The sequence below is a fragment of the Labeo rohita genome, chromosome 6 (assembly GCF_022985175.1).
Source record: "Labeo rohita strain BAU-BD-2019 chromosome 6, IGBB_LRoh.1.0, whole genome shotgun sequence".
Classification (NCBI taxonomy): domain Eukaryota; kingdom Metazoa; phylum Chordata; class Actinopteri; order Cypriniformes; family Cyprinidae; genus Labeo; species Labeo rohita.
In genome coordinates this window covers 12,697,718-12,715,238 of record NC_066874.1, presented here as the reverse complement: position 1 = coordinate 12,715,238, position 17,521 = coordinate 12,697,718, and the positions used below count along the sequence as shown (strand labels likewise).

The window sequence follows — 17,521 nt, the reverse complement described above, 5'->3', positions numbered from 1 at the left end:
ATCCAGGCTCTTATCTCCATTCTCATGTGCTGACGGAAAGTTGGAATGCACTCCTCCTGTCAGGGATGGATTAGTGATGTTTATGAGATACTAAAAGGCACTGCTGAGCTTGCAGATCTAAAAAAAGCTTATACAGGAAGTGATGTCACTGCAAAAATTACCTCCAGCAAGATTTTAATTTACTGTGCAGAATATCATATACTACTCTATTTCAACAGTATTTAAGCAGCATTCTACATTTTATACAGTGCATATTAAATTTTGAATCATGGAATTCCTGGATGACTTACAGTATTAGCAGTACAGTATGCAGCTACATTAATGCGCTCAACACTTTCCAGTGGCGAATGAACTGGATACTTTCTTTTTTGTCTTAAATGTTTCCTTTTTTGTCTCATTATCTGATGATCAATTTTAATCCAACATATTGACTAATTTTCCATTGTTCGATATAACTTTTTTCCAAAGATCCCATTTGAATTGTCAAGCTTGTTCTGACAAAGATTTGTAATGTTAGTAAGTTACTATAGTAACTTTCCATACTAGAAATACTAAATAGCCATACTAAATAGCATCACAACATTTTTTTAAAATGGTAGAATTTAAGTAGTTTGAATGCTAAGCTTGTTTGATCAAAAGTAACTGTAACAAAAACAGCACCACCATAAGAAAAAAACCTGCTGTTGGTCTAATATCAGTAATATCGATGTTTTATTTAAAATAGATTTTAAAACAACCTTTTGTTGTATTTTCAGGCAGTTCCACGGTATCTTTTAACATATTGACTAATTTTCGATTTTTCAATGGAACTTCTTTCCCAAGTTCCTGTAATGAGGACTCGTAGAAAGCGTATAAGATCCAAGTGCAAGCTTTAATAACCAGATCGTAGTCAACAGGCAGGGTCAATATCCAACAAACAGTGTGACGAAGACAAAACAATAGCGTAATCCACAAAACAGGCACAGTCCAATAACCAGAGAGAGCAGTCCGAAAAGTACAAATAAACAAGGCAAGGAACGATGGCAAAACTTGACAGAACTATGGCGAAAAACAAAAGCAAAACTATGACAATAAAACAAAACCGTGGCAATGACAAAACAGAGCAATGAAAACAGGGAAAAACGCTTGGTAGAGTCTGCAAGAGCAAAACAATACTTCGCAGTTGTCTGTTTGGAAATGGCCTCCCTTTATGGCCACCAAACAGGAAGCAACCAACAAAGCAGCAGAGGGAGCAGCAACAGTCAGTGGGTGAAGGCTCCCTCTGCTGGCGTGGCGTTACAGAATCCCCCCCCCTAGGAGCAACCCCTGGCGCTCAAACAACAACAGTCCAGGAGGGTGGGGGAACAGAGGCAAAACAGGGGGTGGGATGGAGGGCCAGGTCCATGTAGAGGAGGTGGGCCTGGATCGTGGAGCAGGGATAGACAGTGAAGCACTGGAGGACCTGGACCATGGAGCAGTGGCAGACAGTGAAGCACTGGAGGACCTGGACCGTGGAGCTGTGGCAGACGGTGAAGCACTGGAAGACCTGGGCCGTGGAGCTGTGGCAGACAGTGGAACCTTGGAGGACCTGGGCCGTGGAGCTGTGGCAGACAATGTAACCTTGGAGGACCTGGGCCGTGGAGCAATGGCAGACAGTGGGACCTCAGAGGACCTGGGCCGTGGAGCAATGGCAGAGTGGGAAGCCATGGTGGGGCAGGCAGAGCAGGGAGAGCAGGGAGCCATGGCGAGGCAGGCAGAGCAGGCAGAACAGGAAGCCATGGCGAGGCAGGCAGAACAGGAAACCATGGCGAGGCAGGCAGAGCAGGCATAATAGGGAGCCATTGCGGGGCAGGCAGAGCAGATAGAGTAGACAGGAGCAGAGATATCCACAATGGAAGTAGTGACATCCATAGCAGAGCGGTGTGTTCACGGATGATTTCCTTGGCTGTAGCATGACAGGCAGAGAGTTCATTATTGGCCTTCTTGATCGTGACATGGCGGTCAGAGAGTCCATGATAGGCCTTCGTGGCTGTGACATGACAGGCAGAGAGTTTGTGATAGGCCTTCTTGGCTGTGACATGACAGGCAGAGAGTTCATGATTGGCCTTCTGGGCCGTGGTATGATGGGTAGAGAGTTTATGGGAGGACGCCGCCCCCATGGGAGGATCTACAGCATATGCTGACACCTCTGGAGGCATAGACGCAGATTCTTGGGCAGACGTGGCAGTGAGTTCATAAATGGACGCCTCCTCCTTAGGAGGTTCTACAGCGTGAGCTGACACCTCAGGAGGTATAGGCGCGAACTTGTGGACAGATGAAGCCTCAGGAGCAGATTTGTGGTCAAATGAGGCCTCTGGGGCAGATTCGTGGACGGACGAGGCCTCTGGACCAGACTCGTGGGCAAACGAGGCCTCTGGACCAGACTCGTGGGCAGACGAGGCCTCTGGACCAGACTTGTGGGTAGACGAGGCCTCTGGACCAGACTCGTGGGCAGACGAGGCCTCTGGACCAGACTCGTGGGCAGACGAGGCTTCTGGAGCAGACTTGTGGTCAGATGAGGCCTCTGGGGCAGACTCGCAGTTAGGCAAGGCCTCTGGAGCAGACTCGTGGATAGACAAGGCCTCTGGGGCAGACTTGCAGTTAGGCAAGGCCTCTGGAGCAGACTCGTGGATAGACGAGGCCTCTGGAGCAGACTCGTGGACAGACGAAGCCTCTGGAGCAGATTCGTGGACAGATGAGGCCTCTAGAGCACAGTGTGCAGCCCACACACTGAAAATGGCGACGGCCATTACAGGCAGCACAGTAGATAGTGGGGTGTCTGTTGACCTCAAGGGTGTGGATGCTATGGACTTGTGGCTTGGCTTAGTGGCGTGGGCTCTGCGTGGCTTGGGAGCGTGGGCTCTGGGGGTTCAGCTGATACGTGATGAGGCTCTTGGTGGTCAGCTGAGACGTGAGGTGGCTTAGGAAGATCAGAGGGGACCTGGTGAGGTTCTGGTAGGACAGCCGTTTCTTGACTTGATTCATGGAGGCCTGCCGTGGCTTGATTTGACTCAGGGAGGCCTGCCGTGACTTGACTTGACTCAGGGAGGCCTGCCGTGACTTGACTTGACTGAGGGTGGCCTGCCGTGACTTGACTTGACTCGTGAAGAACAGCGGTGACTTGACCTGGCTCGTGCAGTCCAGCTGTGAATTGACTTGGCTCGTGAAGGTCAGCTGTGACTTGACTTGGCTCATGAAGGTCAGCTGTGGCTTGACTTGGCTCATGAAGGTCAGCTGTGGGTTGACTTGGCTCATGAAGGTCAACTGTGGCTTGACTTGGCTCGGGAATATGAGCAGCGACTTGACTCATGAAGATCTGCTGTAACTTGGCTCATGAAGATCAACTGTGGTTTGGCTTGGCTTGTGAAGATCGGTAGTGACTTTGGTTGACTCAGAAACCACGGCTGTAACGTGACTTGACTCAGGAACAACATGGCTTGACTCAGGAACAACAGCTGTAACGTGACTTGACTCAGGAACAACAGCTGTAACGTGACTTGACTCAGGAACAACAGCTGTGACACGACTTGATTCATGGGGAACAGCTGTGACTTGGCTTGACTCGTGGGGAACAGCTGTGACTTGGCTTGACTCGTGGGGAACAGCTGTGACTTGGCCTGACTCGTGGGAAACAGCTGTGACTTGGCTTGACTCGTGGGGAACAGCTGTATCTTGGCTTGACTCATGGAGGACAGCTGTATCTTGGCTTGACTCATGGAGAACAACAGCTGTATCTTGGCTTGACTCATGGAGAACAACAGCTGTATCTTGGCTTGACTCATGGAGAACAGCTGTATCTTGATTGGACTCGGAAACTTGACTTGACTCAGGAAACACAGCTGCAACTTGACTTGGAAACTTGACTTAACTCAGGGAACGCAGATGCAACTTGACTTGACTTTGAAGCTTGACTTGATACTGGAGGATCAGGCATCACTTGATTTGCCTTGGGTGTGGCAGAGATTATGGGATGAGATGTGGATGAGATGATTTTGGCTTGATGAGGCTCAGGCGTGGCAGCCATCTTGGCCAGGGACTCAGACGGGGCAGCCATCTTGTGAACAGGCTTGGTGATGGCGGCCATCTTGTGAACAGGCTTGGGGATGGCGGCCATCTTGTAAACAGGCTTGGGGATGGCGGCCATCTTGTGGGCTGGCTCTGGGATGGCGGCCATCTTGTGGGCTGGCTCTGGGATGGCGGCCATCTTGTGAGCTGGTTGTAGGAGGGCAGCCATGACAGGTGCAGACTCTGGACGGGCAGGCATGGCGTGAGCAGGCCCTGGAGCAGCGGGCATGGCGTGAACAGGCCCTGGAGCGGAGGGCTTGGCGTGAGCAGGCCCTGGAGCAGCAGGCTTGGCGTGAGCAGGCCCTGGAGCGGCAGGCTTGGCGTGAGCAGGCCCTGGAGCGGCAGGCTTGGCGTGAGCAGGCCCTGGAGCGGCAGGCTTGGCGTGAGCAGGCCCTGGAGCGGCAGGCTTGGCGTGAGCAGGCCCTGGAGCGGCAGGCTTGGCGTGAGCAGGCCCTGGAGCGGCAGGCTTGGCGTGAGCAGGCCCTGGAGCGGCAGGCATGGTGAGTGCAGGTAGTGGTTTGAGAGATGTGGAGTGAACAGGCTGTAGCTTGACAGACGTGACTTTAGCAGACCTTGACTTGGTGGATGTGACTTGAACAGGCTTTGACTTGGCGGGCATGGCATGATAGGGCTCTGACGTTACTTGAATAATTCCAGACATGACTTGAGCAGGCTTTGGCTTGGTAGGTGTGACGTGAGCAGGTGTTGGAGCTGGAGATGTGATGTGAGCAGGCCTTGGTATGGTGGTTACTGTAGCATTGCGGGGTCCCTCATCCGCAATCCCAACAGTAAACGGTGAGCCACTTAACCATAGTGCAAAGTCTATGTACTCTTCTAGAGTCCAATGTGGGGTATTGCGTGGGATCAAACATTTAATGTCCTGACATAATCCAAAACGGAAAATTTCCTTAAGAAATGTATTATTGAAGTCTACCTGATAACACAGTTCACAAAAGTCCTCCACATATGCCTCTATGGGACGATTCCCTTGGCGGGAATGCTGGGTTCATGGTTGTGTATTCTGTATCCAAAAGCCGCTGGATCTTTGGTAGGCGAAGCATTCTGTAATGAGGACTCGTAGGAAGCGTATAAGATCCAAGTGCGAGCTTTAATAACCAGATCGTAGTCAACAGGCAGGGTCAATATCCAACAAACAGTGTGACGAAGACAAAACAATAGCGTAATCCACAAAACAGGTACAGTCCAATAACCAGAGAGAGCAGTCCGAAAAGTACAAATAAACAAGGCAAGGAACTATGACAATAAAACAAAACCGTGGCAATGACAAAACAGAGCAATGAAAACAGGGAAAAAACACTTGGTAGAGTCCGCAAGAGCAAAACAATACTTCACAGTTGTCTGTTTGGAAATGGCCTCCCTTTATGGCCACCAAACAGGATGCAACCAACGAAGCAGCAGAGGGAGCAGCAACAGTCAGTGGGTGAAGGCTCCCTCTGCTGGCGTGGCGTTACAGTTCCCATTTGAATTGTCAAGCCCGTTCTGGTGAAGATTAGTAATGATTAGTAAATTGCTACAGTAATTTGCCATACTGCCATACATTTTTTTTTTAAAACTTATGTGGTAGAATTGAAATAGTGTGAATGCTGAGCTTGTTTGATCAAAAGTAACTGCAACAAAAACAACACCACCTAATATCAATATTTTATTTAAAATAGACTTTGAAACCTTTTGTTGTATTTTAACTTTCTCACCATAAAAAAAGCCATGGAAATCAAACAGACAAATAGATACCCTGGGCGAACAATGGCTCAGCACTCCTGTTTTGAGACGTATCTCAATTCCCTGTTTATATTTATATATAACATTAAAACAGCTTATTCATGTGCATAAGCAAAAATCACATGTTCACGATATATAAGAACATAGTTTGTAAAATAATTTCAGAGACAGTTATTGTTACATTAGGGCCACATGTAAATCGTATTTGCTACTCCAGAGAAATGTGCGCAACATGAAGCCAAAGAAGGTTACTCCTAAAGGGGCTGGATCAGCTCTCACACGCAGTGTAATCTTATTGACCTTACTCACACTCCTGTCTGATACCCCACACCTTTGCGATTGAGCTCCTCCCTAAAGTGTGACAGAGGCATGGAATCCTGCTGCAGGTGTGTAAGCGTGAGAACTCTGTGGAAGGTGTGACACTTCTGTGTGTGTGTCTTTTCTCCTGGCCTTGAAGAAAGGCAAGATATCTCAGATTAGCCATCTGCCCAAGCAACCCTTTTCAGCCCTGACGTCATTCTAATCAGGTCACAAGTGGCCTCTGCAGTGGATTTTCACCACTGCTATTTGCCAGTTCTGATAATCTATACTGGAAAACATGGAATAGAATGAGAACAATTATTATATAAATATTATTGAGTATTATATTATTATATAATTGTAATTGTCTATTTCAGAGCTATGGGACATATCATGAAAATATAAACGCATGGTATGATAAAAAATTAAAAAATATATATAAATATATTTGGAAAATAGGATAGGTACAAACTTAGAGAACTCTGTGACCAAATCCAAGCTATTTCAGCTTAATTAGAAAGCTGAAAGCCCTGGAGTATTAGTTATGGAGATAGATGCTTTCAATATGTAAATGGAACAGATTTTTCTATGCCTTTAAAATGCTTTTTAAAGATAAGTGGTCCAATAATGAGCCAGTGTGTCACCGCAGCAGATGCCCTTCTTTTTTTTTTAGCATTTTATTCTCATTATAAAGAGTGGTTGCATCAACTGATAGGTGAAAATGGCTAAATGGATTCATATTTGACCCTGTAGTGGCATGAATTAACATTACAAAAAAAATGGCACTTCTGCTTTCAGATTTAGACCATCTCCATTATCCATCTGGATCACTGTTTATGCACCTGCCTGAGTGTAGACACTCAGCCCTTTATTTCTCTGCTCTTTTGCATAATAACAAGGCTTTAATAGTGACCATTGAAAATGTGTACAAAACACATCTTTCAATTAGTGAGATGTCATCAGAGACTGAAGCTACTTTTACAGCATAACAGGAAGTCACCTTAATCATCTAAAAGGATAATTCAGCCAAACATTAACATTACATTACCATCTGCTTCATGTTACTTGGAAACCATTTTTTCCTGTTATTTCCATTTTTTTCTGTTATTTACAAATAATTAATTCATTAGTTAATTAATGGTGTCTCATTGCCATTTATCAGGTTTGTCTACACATCTCCTTCAGATAATGTCAGTTGATGACATGTTTTGCAGGCACCCTTTGACATAACAGATGCCACTAGGTAATATAATAAATAATTTGTTTTATTTGTTAGTTTATTTCTTAATAAAAATACTTTTTAAAGGTTTGACTGGGTTTAGAGCAAACCATATTATAGAATCTGCACTTTTATAGTGTTTGAGTAAATTATTATAGTAATTTGTCATGCTAGATAAAATAGCATCAAAACATTTCTTTAGGTTTTGTAGTAGAATTGAAGTAGTTTGTTTGATCAAAAGTACTCCAAGCATTTTTTAAATGTTTTCTTTGAATTCCAGTATGCCTACCTCTTGGAAGAGAAAGACAAACCAAAGTGTGTCTCTCAATGCTCAAGTTTGATTATGGCCAATTACTATGACTGACATGACCAAACATGCTTATACACACACACACACACACACACATTGTGTTCAGTTGTTAAAGCTGGTGCACATTTGCTCATTTTATTCAGTTTTGTTACATACATACACACACAAGAAAAGCTTTTGCATAATGTTACATCTTACGCCAGGGAGTTACATCTAACCCAGACTATGGGGTGAATTGTAACATTTCACTCCTCGAGTTTGAGTCTAAACCATGCATTTTCTGTTTGTGCTGCAAAGATAATAGCTATGCCATTTAATAGCACTTGTTTGAATCATTTTTTGCACTGGCTTTAAAGCACACCCAGATATTACCAAAACTGTCAAAAATGTTACAACCATCCCCAGTCTCCCCCCATTACAAAGCGACTTATATTAAGCAATCAATGTCAGGGCCTTTGGAATGATGCATTTTCCACACGCCGCTAGTTTCAGTTTGACCTTATATAAAATAGTTTTGGCTTGGCATTTATAATAAATGTTGTTTATAGTGAATGAGACCTATATCTGTTTGTTCTATGCTTTTTATCGGTCCTTATTCTGTTCTGAATATTGCTAAATTTGAAGGATTTGTTGTGGAGTGAGGGGCATATAAATACATGTTTATAATATTTAAAAATGTTGTTTATTTTACATTATTTCTAAATAAAATAAGTAGAAGGAATCTATACCAGTCTACATAACTACATAACTATTAATTGAAATAACCTGCATCAAATGTTAGGACCCATCCAAAGGGGAAGTGTGTCTCTGCCTATAGAAGCACCCTATCAAAGGGGACCACATCCCTTCTTCAAGACCAAATACCTTTTTGTGATGGAGGTAAACAAAACAGAAGGAGTCTTGTGGGTTGCTGATCATAGTTCTGTTTACCCTGTTCTACCCTAAGGAGTACTTGAGCAACCTTCTAAAATGACCTGCTCTCAAAGACCTCAGTTTAACTGGGGGAAAACAGCTCCACCCCTACATTGAGTAAAGGCAATCTACCTAAGAAACACTAACTTTTTCTTTAAGCACTAGACCATAGTATGTGACAGATAAAAAGAAATTATGCCCTGCAGGTGAACATGTAAGCATGGTCAAACTAGGGTCAAAGTAGAGCATTAAGTAGTTTGCAGGAATGTGCTTTCACCATTTGTGATATTGACATAATAATCTTTTGCTTACACTATAGGTTGGTCCAGCAGGGTCTCAGTTCGGTTTGTTAGCCTGTTTGTTTGTGGAGCTGTTCCAGGCCTGGCAGATGTTGGAAAAGCCATGGAAGGCCTTCCTGAAGCTCTTAGGCATTGTTCTCTTCCTTTTCTTCTGTGGTCTTCTGCCCTGGATTGACAACATTGCTCACATCTTTGGCTTCCTCAGTGGTCTTCTCCTGTCCTTTACATTTCTTCCATATGTCACATTTGGCACATTAGACAAGTACCGCAAACGGGCTCTTATTTTGTTGTCGTTGCTTGTCTATGTGGGGTTGATGTCCTCACTTGTTGTCTGGTTCTACATTTACCCTATAAACTGGCATTGGCTAGAGCATCTCACCTGCTTGCCATTTACGAGCAAGTTCTGTGAACGCTATGACATTGATCATGTGGTACACTAACTTTGTTTTTTGTAAACTAAGGATTTCTCTAAGGTCTGCAAAGGACTGAGTAAAACAGCAAAACTGAGTAAAACAGCAAATAACATCATACTAGATTTGAAGTTTAGCACATTTGTAACCAGTAGATTATACAATAGTCCATTTATTTCCAAGGCAGTTCTGGACGTTTCTGGATAATATGCAGGTAAACTATGATGTGCTGTTACTGAAGCTTTTACGCTATCCCCTTAGCTAAAATGTCTGACACAAAATGTCCTTTATTGTCCAATATCCTTGACTGCTTTATAGTTTGTGTAAACAGTGGGCTTTATACTGTCCTTTCATATGTGCTAACACTTTAAAAGACATTCTTGTTAGGTTTTTACTGTGAACTTTACGCTAACAATCATTGAAATATAAAATACCATTCATAAAAAGATCAATTTGCTGGTGCTTCAGTCATTTGTATTTGCCCAACAAGCATTTTAGCAAACTACTTAAGGTTCTTATAAAATAAGAATCTTTTAAGAGTCATTCACTGAACTGGCTATGAATGATGGAGTTTTATGTTGAAACTTCAGTGACGTTTAAAAAAATTGCTTTATTCTTCACTTTTTGTACTGTAAACAACTACAAACCTCCAGCTAGGCTGGTAAAATCTAGTTCCACAGTACACACTAGTGTTAGGAACTGTAGCTTGCAATTCTTCCATTTCTGGATTACAAGTGTCCTCAGACAGCTAAAAGCAAATTAGTTGTAATGTCCTGAACAGTAGGCTCTGCTGGACATTTTACTTCACACTGCATTTCACATATTTCATAAGTCATTTATTTAAACATATATTTTATCCATCTTTTTTTGTGCCCAGTGTAGAGATCCTGTTTTACAATTAACAGAAGAGCTGTTTTTTTACAACCAGCTATTACTGTTAATAGGTACACTGTATGCATTAAATCATGTGTGTGATCAGTTGGCACAGAATGTTTCGATTTGTGGTCTTTTGTTTCCTTTTATTGTAGTGTCAAAATCAAATTCAGGTCTTGTTCTGACTGATATTCCGTGCATAATTGTTTACCAAGGGCTGCACTTGTGCCTTGAAATAGAACAGGGATTATCTTGAATCTGACAATCTGAAATAATTTTGTTATATTTAAAGGTGTTGAAGGTGTACAAATATGATTGGAGGTGGACCAAAAAACTAGTGCTTCATTTAATAATAATAAAGTTTGGATATGTCAAGTTTGGAACAAATGTCTTTGTACTGATGTCCTTTACACTTTGTTTTTTAAAAAAGTTTTTCTTAAATGTGACTCTGTGCCTTATTTAACAAATAAATTCTTTGTTAATCCAGAATCATTACCCTATGAACACTACAGACATTTACACAATGAGTTCAAAGAGCAATCATTCTAAAATATATATTCTTTATTTCTTTTTACTTACAAAATGTACAAAATCATAGATGTCTTGATTCAAGACCATGGAGGCATAGGTGGTGGATTTTTACAGGGAAAGGCAAGTGGAAACCAGTCTTAACATTCTCAACATATGTTTGGTGATGATTTTGGTTTTGCAGCACCTCTGCACATGGAAAATGAACCCTTAAATTCTTTGCTTTGAAGCAAGTATACAAGTAACTCTAATCTATAAATCAAATTGTGCTAGTGCCTAACCAACACAATACGTGTTTCTCATGTATATGGGATTGTATATTAAACATTTGTCAAATTGGCACTTACAGACATAACAGACATCATTGTATGTTCTCTTGTGGCTGTTTTCATAAGAGATCACAGTGGAAAAGTGTTCAGTTTATGCTATTTTAATGCTTCAATAGAATTGACACACATCTAAAGCTGCCACAAGACACTGAACACAAAAACTAGCCCAAAGTAAAATAGCTTACTGTTGAACCACTATCTTACCTTTCCAGCATTGACCCCCCCATCTCACATCACAGCAGGAGATCTGTCATGATTTTAAAAATATGCATGAGTAATAAAAAAATTAAATCTACAGAAATGCATACCAAATACCATACAAAATAAACAATAATAAATACAATCCTAGTCTATTAGGGAAACAAACTCCCAAGATTAACATGATGTATATGTATATCTTTTTTTTTTAGCCATCACCTGTAAGAGTGGGATACAGTTTGCTGTAAGGTTCCCTTTTCTTTTCTTTTCTTTTCTTTTCTTTTTTCTTTTCTTTTTTAATGTGTCTAACCAAAAACGTCTAACCATTTTTGTTATGCTAGGCTTACAAAAATAGACGCAAACAGCATAACAACACAAGACATCTAGACAAAACCAAAAGCTGCTTTAACACACCCACTGCTTCGTTTGAAGATCCAAAAAGCTACATGACTAGTGATCCCTTAACAACCACTGTTACGGCGCATGAATGCATGTCCTCTTATAGGATAATACATCTCGATGAAGGTAAGTGACCCAACAGTTATTTCAGAAGGACCTTGCCCCTTAAAGCCAGACTTCTGGTAGAAAGGCACCAAGAAGTCCTCACACATAAGCACGGCACGGCGGACATATGGTAGGCAGCGCAGATACTGCAGGTAACGCCACAGCAGGATAGATCCTTTTCCCTGCTGGCGGAAGGTCCGGTGGACTGCCAGCACATGGATGTGGACAGTAGTCCCATGAGGCTTGTGAAGAGTCAGTGCATCCTATTAAAAGAGATAATTGAAATGAGTCATGTACAATTACAAGAAACTTAACTACACATGTCTTTACAAGTTAAAATATAATAATACAGGCATATCACTTCTTATTCATTCCTTTCTGACAATACCAAATACGTTATTTGGAGATAAAATTACATTGGTAAGACGGTCCTGGTCCCAGAGTGATCCAATGATAAAAGCGACAAGCCTCCCCTGTTCAAACCAGCCCAAAGAAAGCTCAGGACAGAGGGTGAGGAAGTGCCGGACCTCATCCAGATGAAGAGGACATTCCCCAGACACAGATATAAAAGCTGAGAGATAAAACGAGAAAATAGCTTTTATAAAACACAAACACCAGTCACACAGTAACCAGATACAGTTTTCTATGGTTAGTACTTTGGCTATTCATATTGTAACACATTTTGTATAATTTTACATTTAACACTAAACAAATTCGTAACAAAGTCGTTTTTCTCTTGGGTGATAGTTCCATACCCACAATTAACTGCTGCATAAATAAATAAAAATAAATAGAAAGCATGATTTAGCTCACCCTCTCTCTCTATTTCGAATACACTGATGGCGTCCTCGGTGTTGAGTGACCGGAACTCGCTGGCGGGGAGCGTGTGCCGGCGCTGGCGGCCGGGGGAGATCGGAGCTCTCATGTGGATGGGCTTTAGGAAAGGCAGTGTGCTCACTACTGACATTTCTGCTGTTTTAAAATCTCTTTAGTGATTTAAATAAATTACTAAATAATATTCAAATGTCCTTCACAGAAGTTTGACTTGCAAGAGCTGTGTCGAAAGTGAATCACGGAGAGGCGCACCAAGAGCATTTATACCCTTCCGTCTGCTTAAGATCCATTAGTCACCATAAGCCTTAAACCGGCCCGCATTTCACCATTAATCACATTCACTGAAACCACGTGAGGTGTGTTTGATGGTGAAATTGTGAACAGGCAGTTTTCAAAACCATTGGACTTGGTCAGAAACATTTTTCCATCTGTAAAAGGAAGTGGCAAACTATTTCTGACCCTTTGAAAGTCTGGATTAAAGCAGTAGCCTACCTGTACAAACAAATCACCTTCACTTGGGCTGATGGATCCATAAATTTCCATGAAACAGCACAGCTGGAGAATTAGAGTTATTTACAACAATGACTGACAATGAGAGTGATATTAAGCAATACCACACGAGCAAGAATGCTGCTGTAATAACTGAATATCATTGGGATATTCAGTACAACAGCACGACTGCGAATGAAATATTGTTTCTAGCAACAAGTACTTAATATCAATTTATACAACACTTGTTAGTTATTAAAAGCCTGTTTTTAAGCTCCAAAGGAAGCCCATTTACACTTGAGGATCAAAGCGGTCTGCAAAAGTGGAGCGACAGAGATTTTCCCTTAAGAATACAATAACATTTTGTAGAGTTCTGAACCTAACTGCATTATCAACGCTAGGCTATACCTGTTTATTTTTAGATTTATTTCTCAAAAATGGTGGGCTAGTATCTCTGTTTAATAAATTATCTGCAACAACATCTTCCTACAAGACTGATTCCTAACAAAACTGCATTTAACAAACAAACCAAATTTAACAGCAGCCTTTATTTGCAGTCAGACACTGACACCATGTGGCTGATCTCTCATCTCATGTGTTTGGGTGGAGCAGCAGATGAATTATCATAGACAAACATAAAACATAATCAGTCAGCACAATGTGTGATATTATTCTCTCTCTCTCTCTCTCTCTCTCACACACACACACACACACACACACACACACACACACACAAACACACTATATCCAGTCTCCCTTATATGTAATCCCTTATTGGACGTAATGTTTTAGTCTGATACAGACTATAAAACGCGCCGTTAAAACATTTGCTTTGAAAACTTCCATTTTCTAATGAAAGCAGTTTGGTCAAATAAAAGTAAGAGTGTTTTGTTATTGGAGACACTGATGTAATTCAGGGCAGTGGTAACAGGTAAACCCGTCCACCATGCGGCGCTCTACGTACGGACGTAAACACGTGCTGTTCCTGCTCACAGGTTTCTATTCACTTCTCCATCCCTCTCCTCCTGCATCATTCAGCAGCAGCAGAGATGGCGGAATCCGCCACAGTAGCGCTTTCTCCGGCCGTGAGCCCGAGTTCCGAGCCTCCGTCCGGCACGCACTCTCCCACGGCAGGCGGAACACAGCGGCTCTTGTTTACGCATGACCTGGTCTCCGGAAAACACCGCGGGGCGATGCGTTTCGGGCTCGTACGGATGATTCACGGCGAAGAGGATTTCGAAGATTCGGACTCCGAGATTGGTGGTGATGGCGGAGGGAGAGGAGGAGGAGGAGGAGGAGGTGGTGGTGGTGGTGCTGCTGGCGGCGGCGGTGGTGGAGAAGGCGGAGGCGCTCCCGGTAACTCAGACAACGAGAGTGGGGCGGCGGACACACGGTCATGGCCTCTCGGTAGAGGATTCGTGCGGGTTCAGTGGTATCCTGAAGGAACGAAGCAGGATGTTCAGGAAACGAAGGTAGTAAAAGGCACAAATGACCGTGCTTATTGTTTTTTCCTCTCCCATGCAGCCAACCACATTGATCAGCAACCAATTATTTTACTCTCTTTACTCTGTTGTAAGGATTTGAACGAGGCGGAGATACGTTTATTGTTTTTCACCTTTTACCGATTCTCAGAACATGATCAGGATGAGGTAACGTTAATTTGATTTATGATCCCGAGAATGGTGTCTGAGTAGGCAGCTCAGGTTTAGGGACACGGCCTCTGAATTTCACATATGATATGTTGAAAGGTGGTAGTTACTCATGAAAACACGCACAAACAAGTACATTTATAAAAATAAAAGCGTTTAGGATTAGCATGGAAGCTGACTGGCTTTGAACACTTAAGTCTCTTGATTATAAACAGTCATTGATCATTTGTGCAGTTTGTCATGTTTAACCGTGAACAGTATCCAAACACTTGTCAACAAAAAGTGGTTGTAGCTCCAACTCAGCAAATAGTAAACAATGTCAGTGCACAATAATACTGGATAGATAGACCTCCCGATGTTACTGGACCTTCAGTGTATTATTTTTCACAATAGTTTTCAGGATTCTGTGTCAGTGCCCTGTTAAAGCATGGACCAGACTAGAACCCACTGTTTTATTATCCAGCTTTCAACTATAGCTTCAGAATAACATGCTGGACAACTAACAAAGACATAGCATGAAGGAGATACCCACCCCACCCTTAAAAGAATGGTTAAGGCCTACCATGAGCACAGGGTTTTATCTATATACGCACATACACACTCAGTAGATTGTTGAATTGTTTTCATTCTAGCAGAAATCTACAAATCAGGATGTTTCTAGAATTATACCTTTTTAAACCTTGTTTAAATCATGAAAAGGATGCATGCAATTTGGTAACACAATATCATTGTTATAAAAACCTGTATTAATATTGTCTGAAATGTATGTTATCTGACATTTTACTTTTTTTGAATGAATGCATTCAAGCTGTCAGGGACCAAAAGTGTATGTCAGTGTGTGGTCTGCTAGGAAAAAGATCTAAACATTTTTTTTCTAAGCTCTAGGAAATTCTGGGTATACTGATGAAGACACAAATCTTGCTTGTCCATGATAATTAATTAGCATTTATCCATGCAAAATTTTCTTCCACGCTGAAGTGTCCAGGCAAAGAATGGGTAAGGTTAAAGTACACTGGAAGATTTTTTTTTTTTTTTTAAAGATCTCTAAATAATAGGGATATGACCTTGCAAACATTTCGCAGTGCATACATTAGAGCTGCACCATTAATCCTTAAAAGATCGAGATTTCGATTCAAACACCCACGCGATCTTATTCGTGAATGACAGCGATTCAGCTGTCTATTACAGCTGTTTCACATCACAAGTTTCAGTGGAACGTGAGAAGCACGTTTTGTCGCTGCCCATTTTAATGAATCAGAGGGTCGGCCATCATTACGCTTCCGATGTGAACGCTGTCTTTCAATGATATGGGCGGAGACAAAACGCGCTGCTCACGCTCTACTGACGCTTACGATGTGAAACAGGTGTTAAAGACATTCAAATCTGCATTAATACTGCGGCTGATCCAGAAAGATCAACACAAACAGTATTTTCAACCACATTATAATCATTATTTCTGTGTTACAGACATTTAAATAACAGAAATACTGGGATGAAAGTTATAGGTAATGGATATAAACACTTATTGTCTACAGTAGCGATCAAAACGAAAGTATCTTAACAGTGGTATGTATTGTAACGCTTATCCTCTTCCGCCAGGAGGTGGCGACAACTGCCCGTTTAAAAAAAAACTGTCATTGAATCATTCATTTAGGAGATTCCAATAGTAAAACAAGTCTTAATGAATTGAGACACTGACTCCTTCATTGAGTTTTTATTTTATTTTATTTATTTATTTTTTTAAATTAATGTTTTTAAAAGATTTAAGCAATGAACATTTTGTCAGAACCACTAGTAAATTGTTATTTTGTTTAGTTTTCGAATCTTTTTTTCTCCAGAATTGTGAGAGAATCATGGTCTCCAATTTATTAAAATCAACTGGGATTCTCAATTTATCCAGAATCATGAAGCTGTTGTTGAAATGTTGTTTATTACTGCATATAATTCATTAAAATGGAAGTTTAATTTCATAAAGTTCAAAATGCACCTACATTTTCTTTGCATTTTGTCTTTTTCAGTTGAATAAAAGACTACTTTCCCTATATATTTAATTACTGAGGATTTCTTTAAAAAAAAGTTTAAAAATCTCATCTCGTCTCTTGAACCCAGTCTTGTGTCTCGTCTTGTGGGATGAGTGTCTCGTCACACCCCTTCTAAATAATGTCCCTATATGTATGTCAGGGATGGCGAACTCCGGTCCCGGAGAGCTGCAGCCCTGCAGAGTTCGGCTCCAACCCTAATTAAAACTCACCTGCCTGTTGCTGCGGCTCTCCAGGACCGCTGTTCGCCACCCCTGCTGTATATCCAACTTTTTCCTAAGTAGCTGATGAGCAGCACCATAATATATTGTAACTTCTATTTGGGTGCATTAGTGTTCCGGTCTCCACAGAAATCCATTTTAAAACGGGGTAAAAAAGATTGACTGAATTGAAACTTTTGCAATATAACCAAATATAAAAATGTGCACAGATTTAACGTTATATTATCGGCTCGGAAAACTAGTGTTATTAGAAACACCGGAGGTCGGAAATGTAAAGCACCAGTCCAATCGGGCGAGACTTCCGCATTCAGAAATAGGTGAATATATCAGAGATAATCAGTACTAGGTATTAATGTCTCTTCAGGATTACTTTAGGTCAACATGAAATGGAAGTTGCGATAGTCGTATTTTCCCATATTGTGATGAATGAGACTGCTTTCTGAGCAAGAAATAGGGCGGGACTTGAATTTGTCCAATAGGGAATTGATTGGATCACTGTCATTTTGCTACTGCTGTGATCTCATTAAAATGACATTTTGCTGGAGGGAAGGGATTACTGACACCCTTTCAAATTTTGATTTCAT

The 17,521-nt window shown here is 41.7% G+C and overlaps 3 protein-coding genes across 9 annotated transcripts in view; 2 read left to right on the top strand and 1 right to left on the bottom strand.

The window, feature by feature from the left end:
- LOC127167242 (inactive rhomboid protein 2) overlaps positions 1-10,593 on the top strand; it is a 47,070-nt gene extending 36,477 nt beyond the window's left edge. For all 5 annotated transcript variants that reach the window (XM_051113161.1, XM_051113163.1, XM_051113160.1 and 2 more), the window contains one exon: positions 8,884-10,593. In XM_051113161.1, coding sequence (XP_050969118.1) covers positions 8,884-9,303 — 420 coding nt within the window. In that variant the 3' untranslated portion in view covers positions 9,304-10,593. The remainder of the gene's footprint in view (positions 1-8,883) is intronic.
- An 862-nt stretch (positions 10,594-11,455) lies between these two features.
- Positions 11,456-13,532, bottom strand: aanat1 (arylalkylamine N-acetyltransferase 1). The gene is made up of 4 exons (XM_051113168.1): positions 13,437-13,532; positions 12,519-13,094; positions 12,122-12,276; positions 11,456-11,968 (listed from the first exon to the last, which is right to left on the bottom strand). Exons 2-4 carry the CDS (start codon positions 12,670-12,672, stop codon positions 11,663-11,665), a joined length of 615 nt encoding a protein of 204 aa, XP_050969125.1. The 5' UTR covers positions 12,673-13,094; positions 13,437-13,532; the 3' UTR covers positions 11,456-11,662.
- A 306-nt stretch (positions 13,533-13,838) lies between these two features.
- Positions 13,839-17,521, top strand: part of ube2o (ubiquitin-conjugating enzyme E2O) — a 38,458-nt gene continuing 34,775 nt past the window's right edge. For 2 of the 3 annotated variants that reach the window (XM_051113159.1, XM_051113158.1), the window contains exon 1: positions 13,839-14,500. In XM_051113159.1, coding sequence (XP_050969116.1) covers positions 14,078-14,500 — 423 coding nt within the window. In that variant the 5' untranslated portion in view covers positions 13,839-14,077. The remainder of the gene's footprint in view (positions 14,501-17,521) is intronic. The other variant, XM_051113157.1, reaches the window with a different exon arrangement.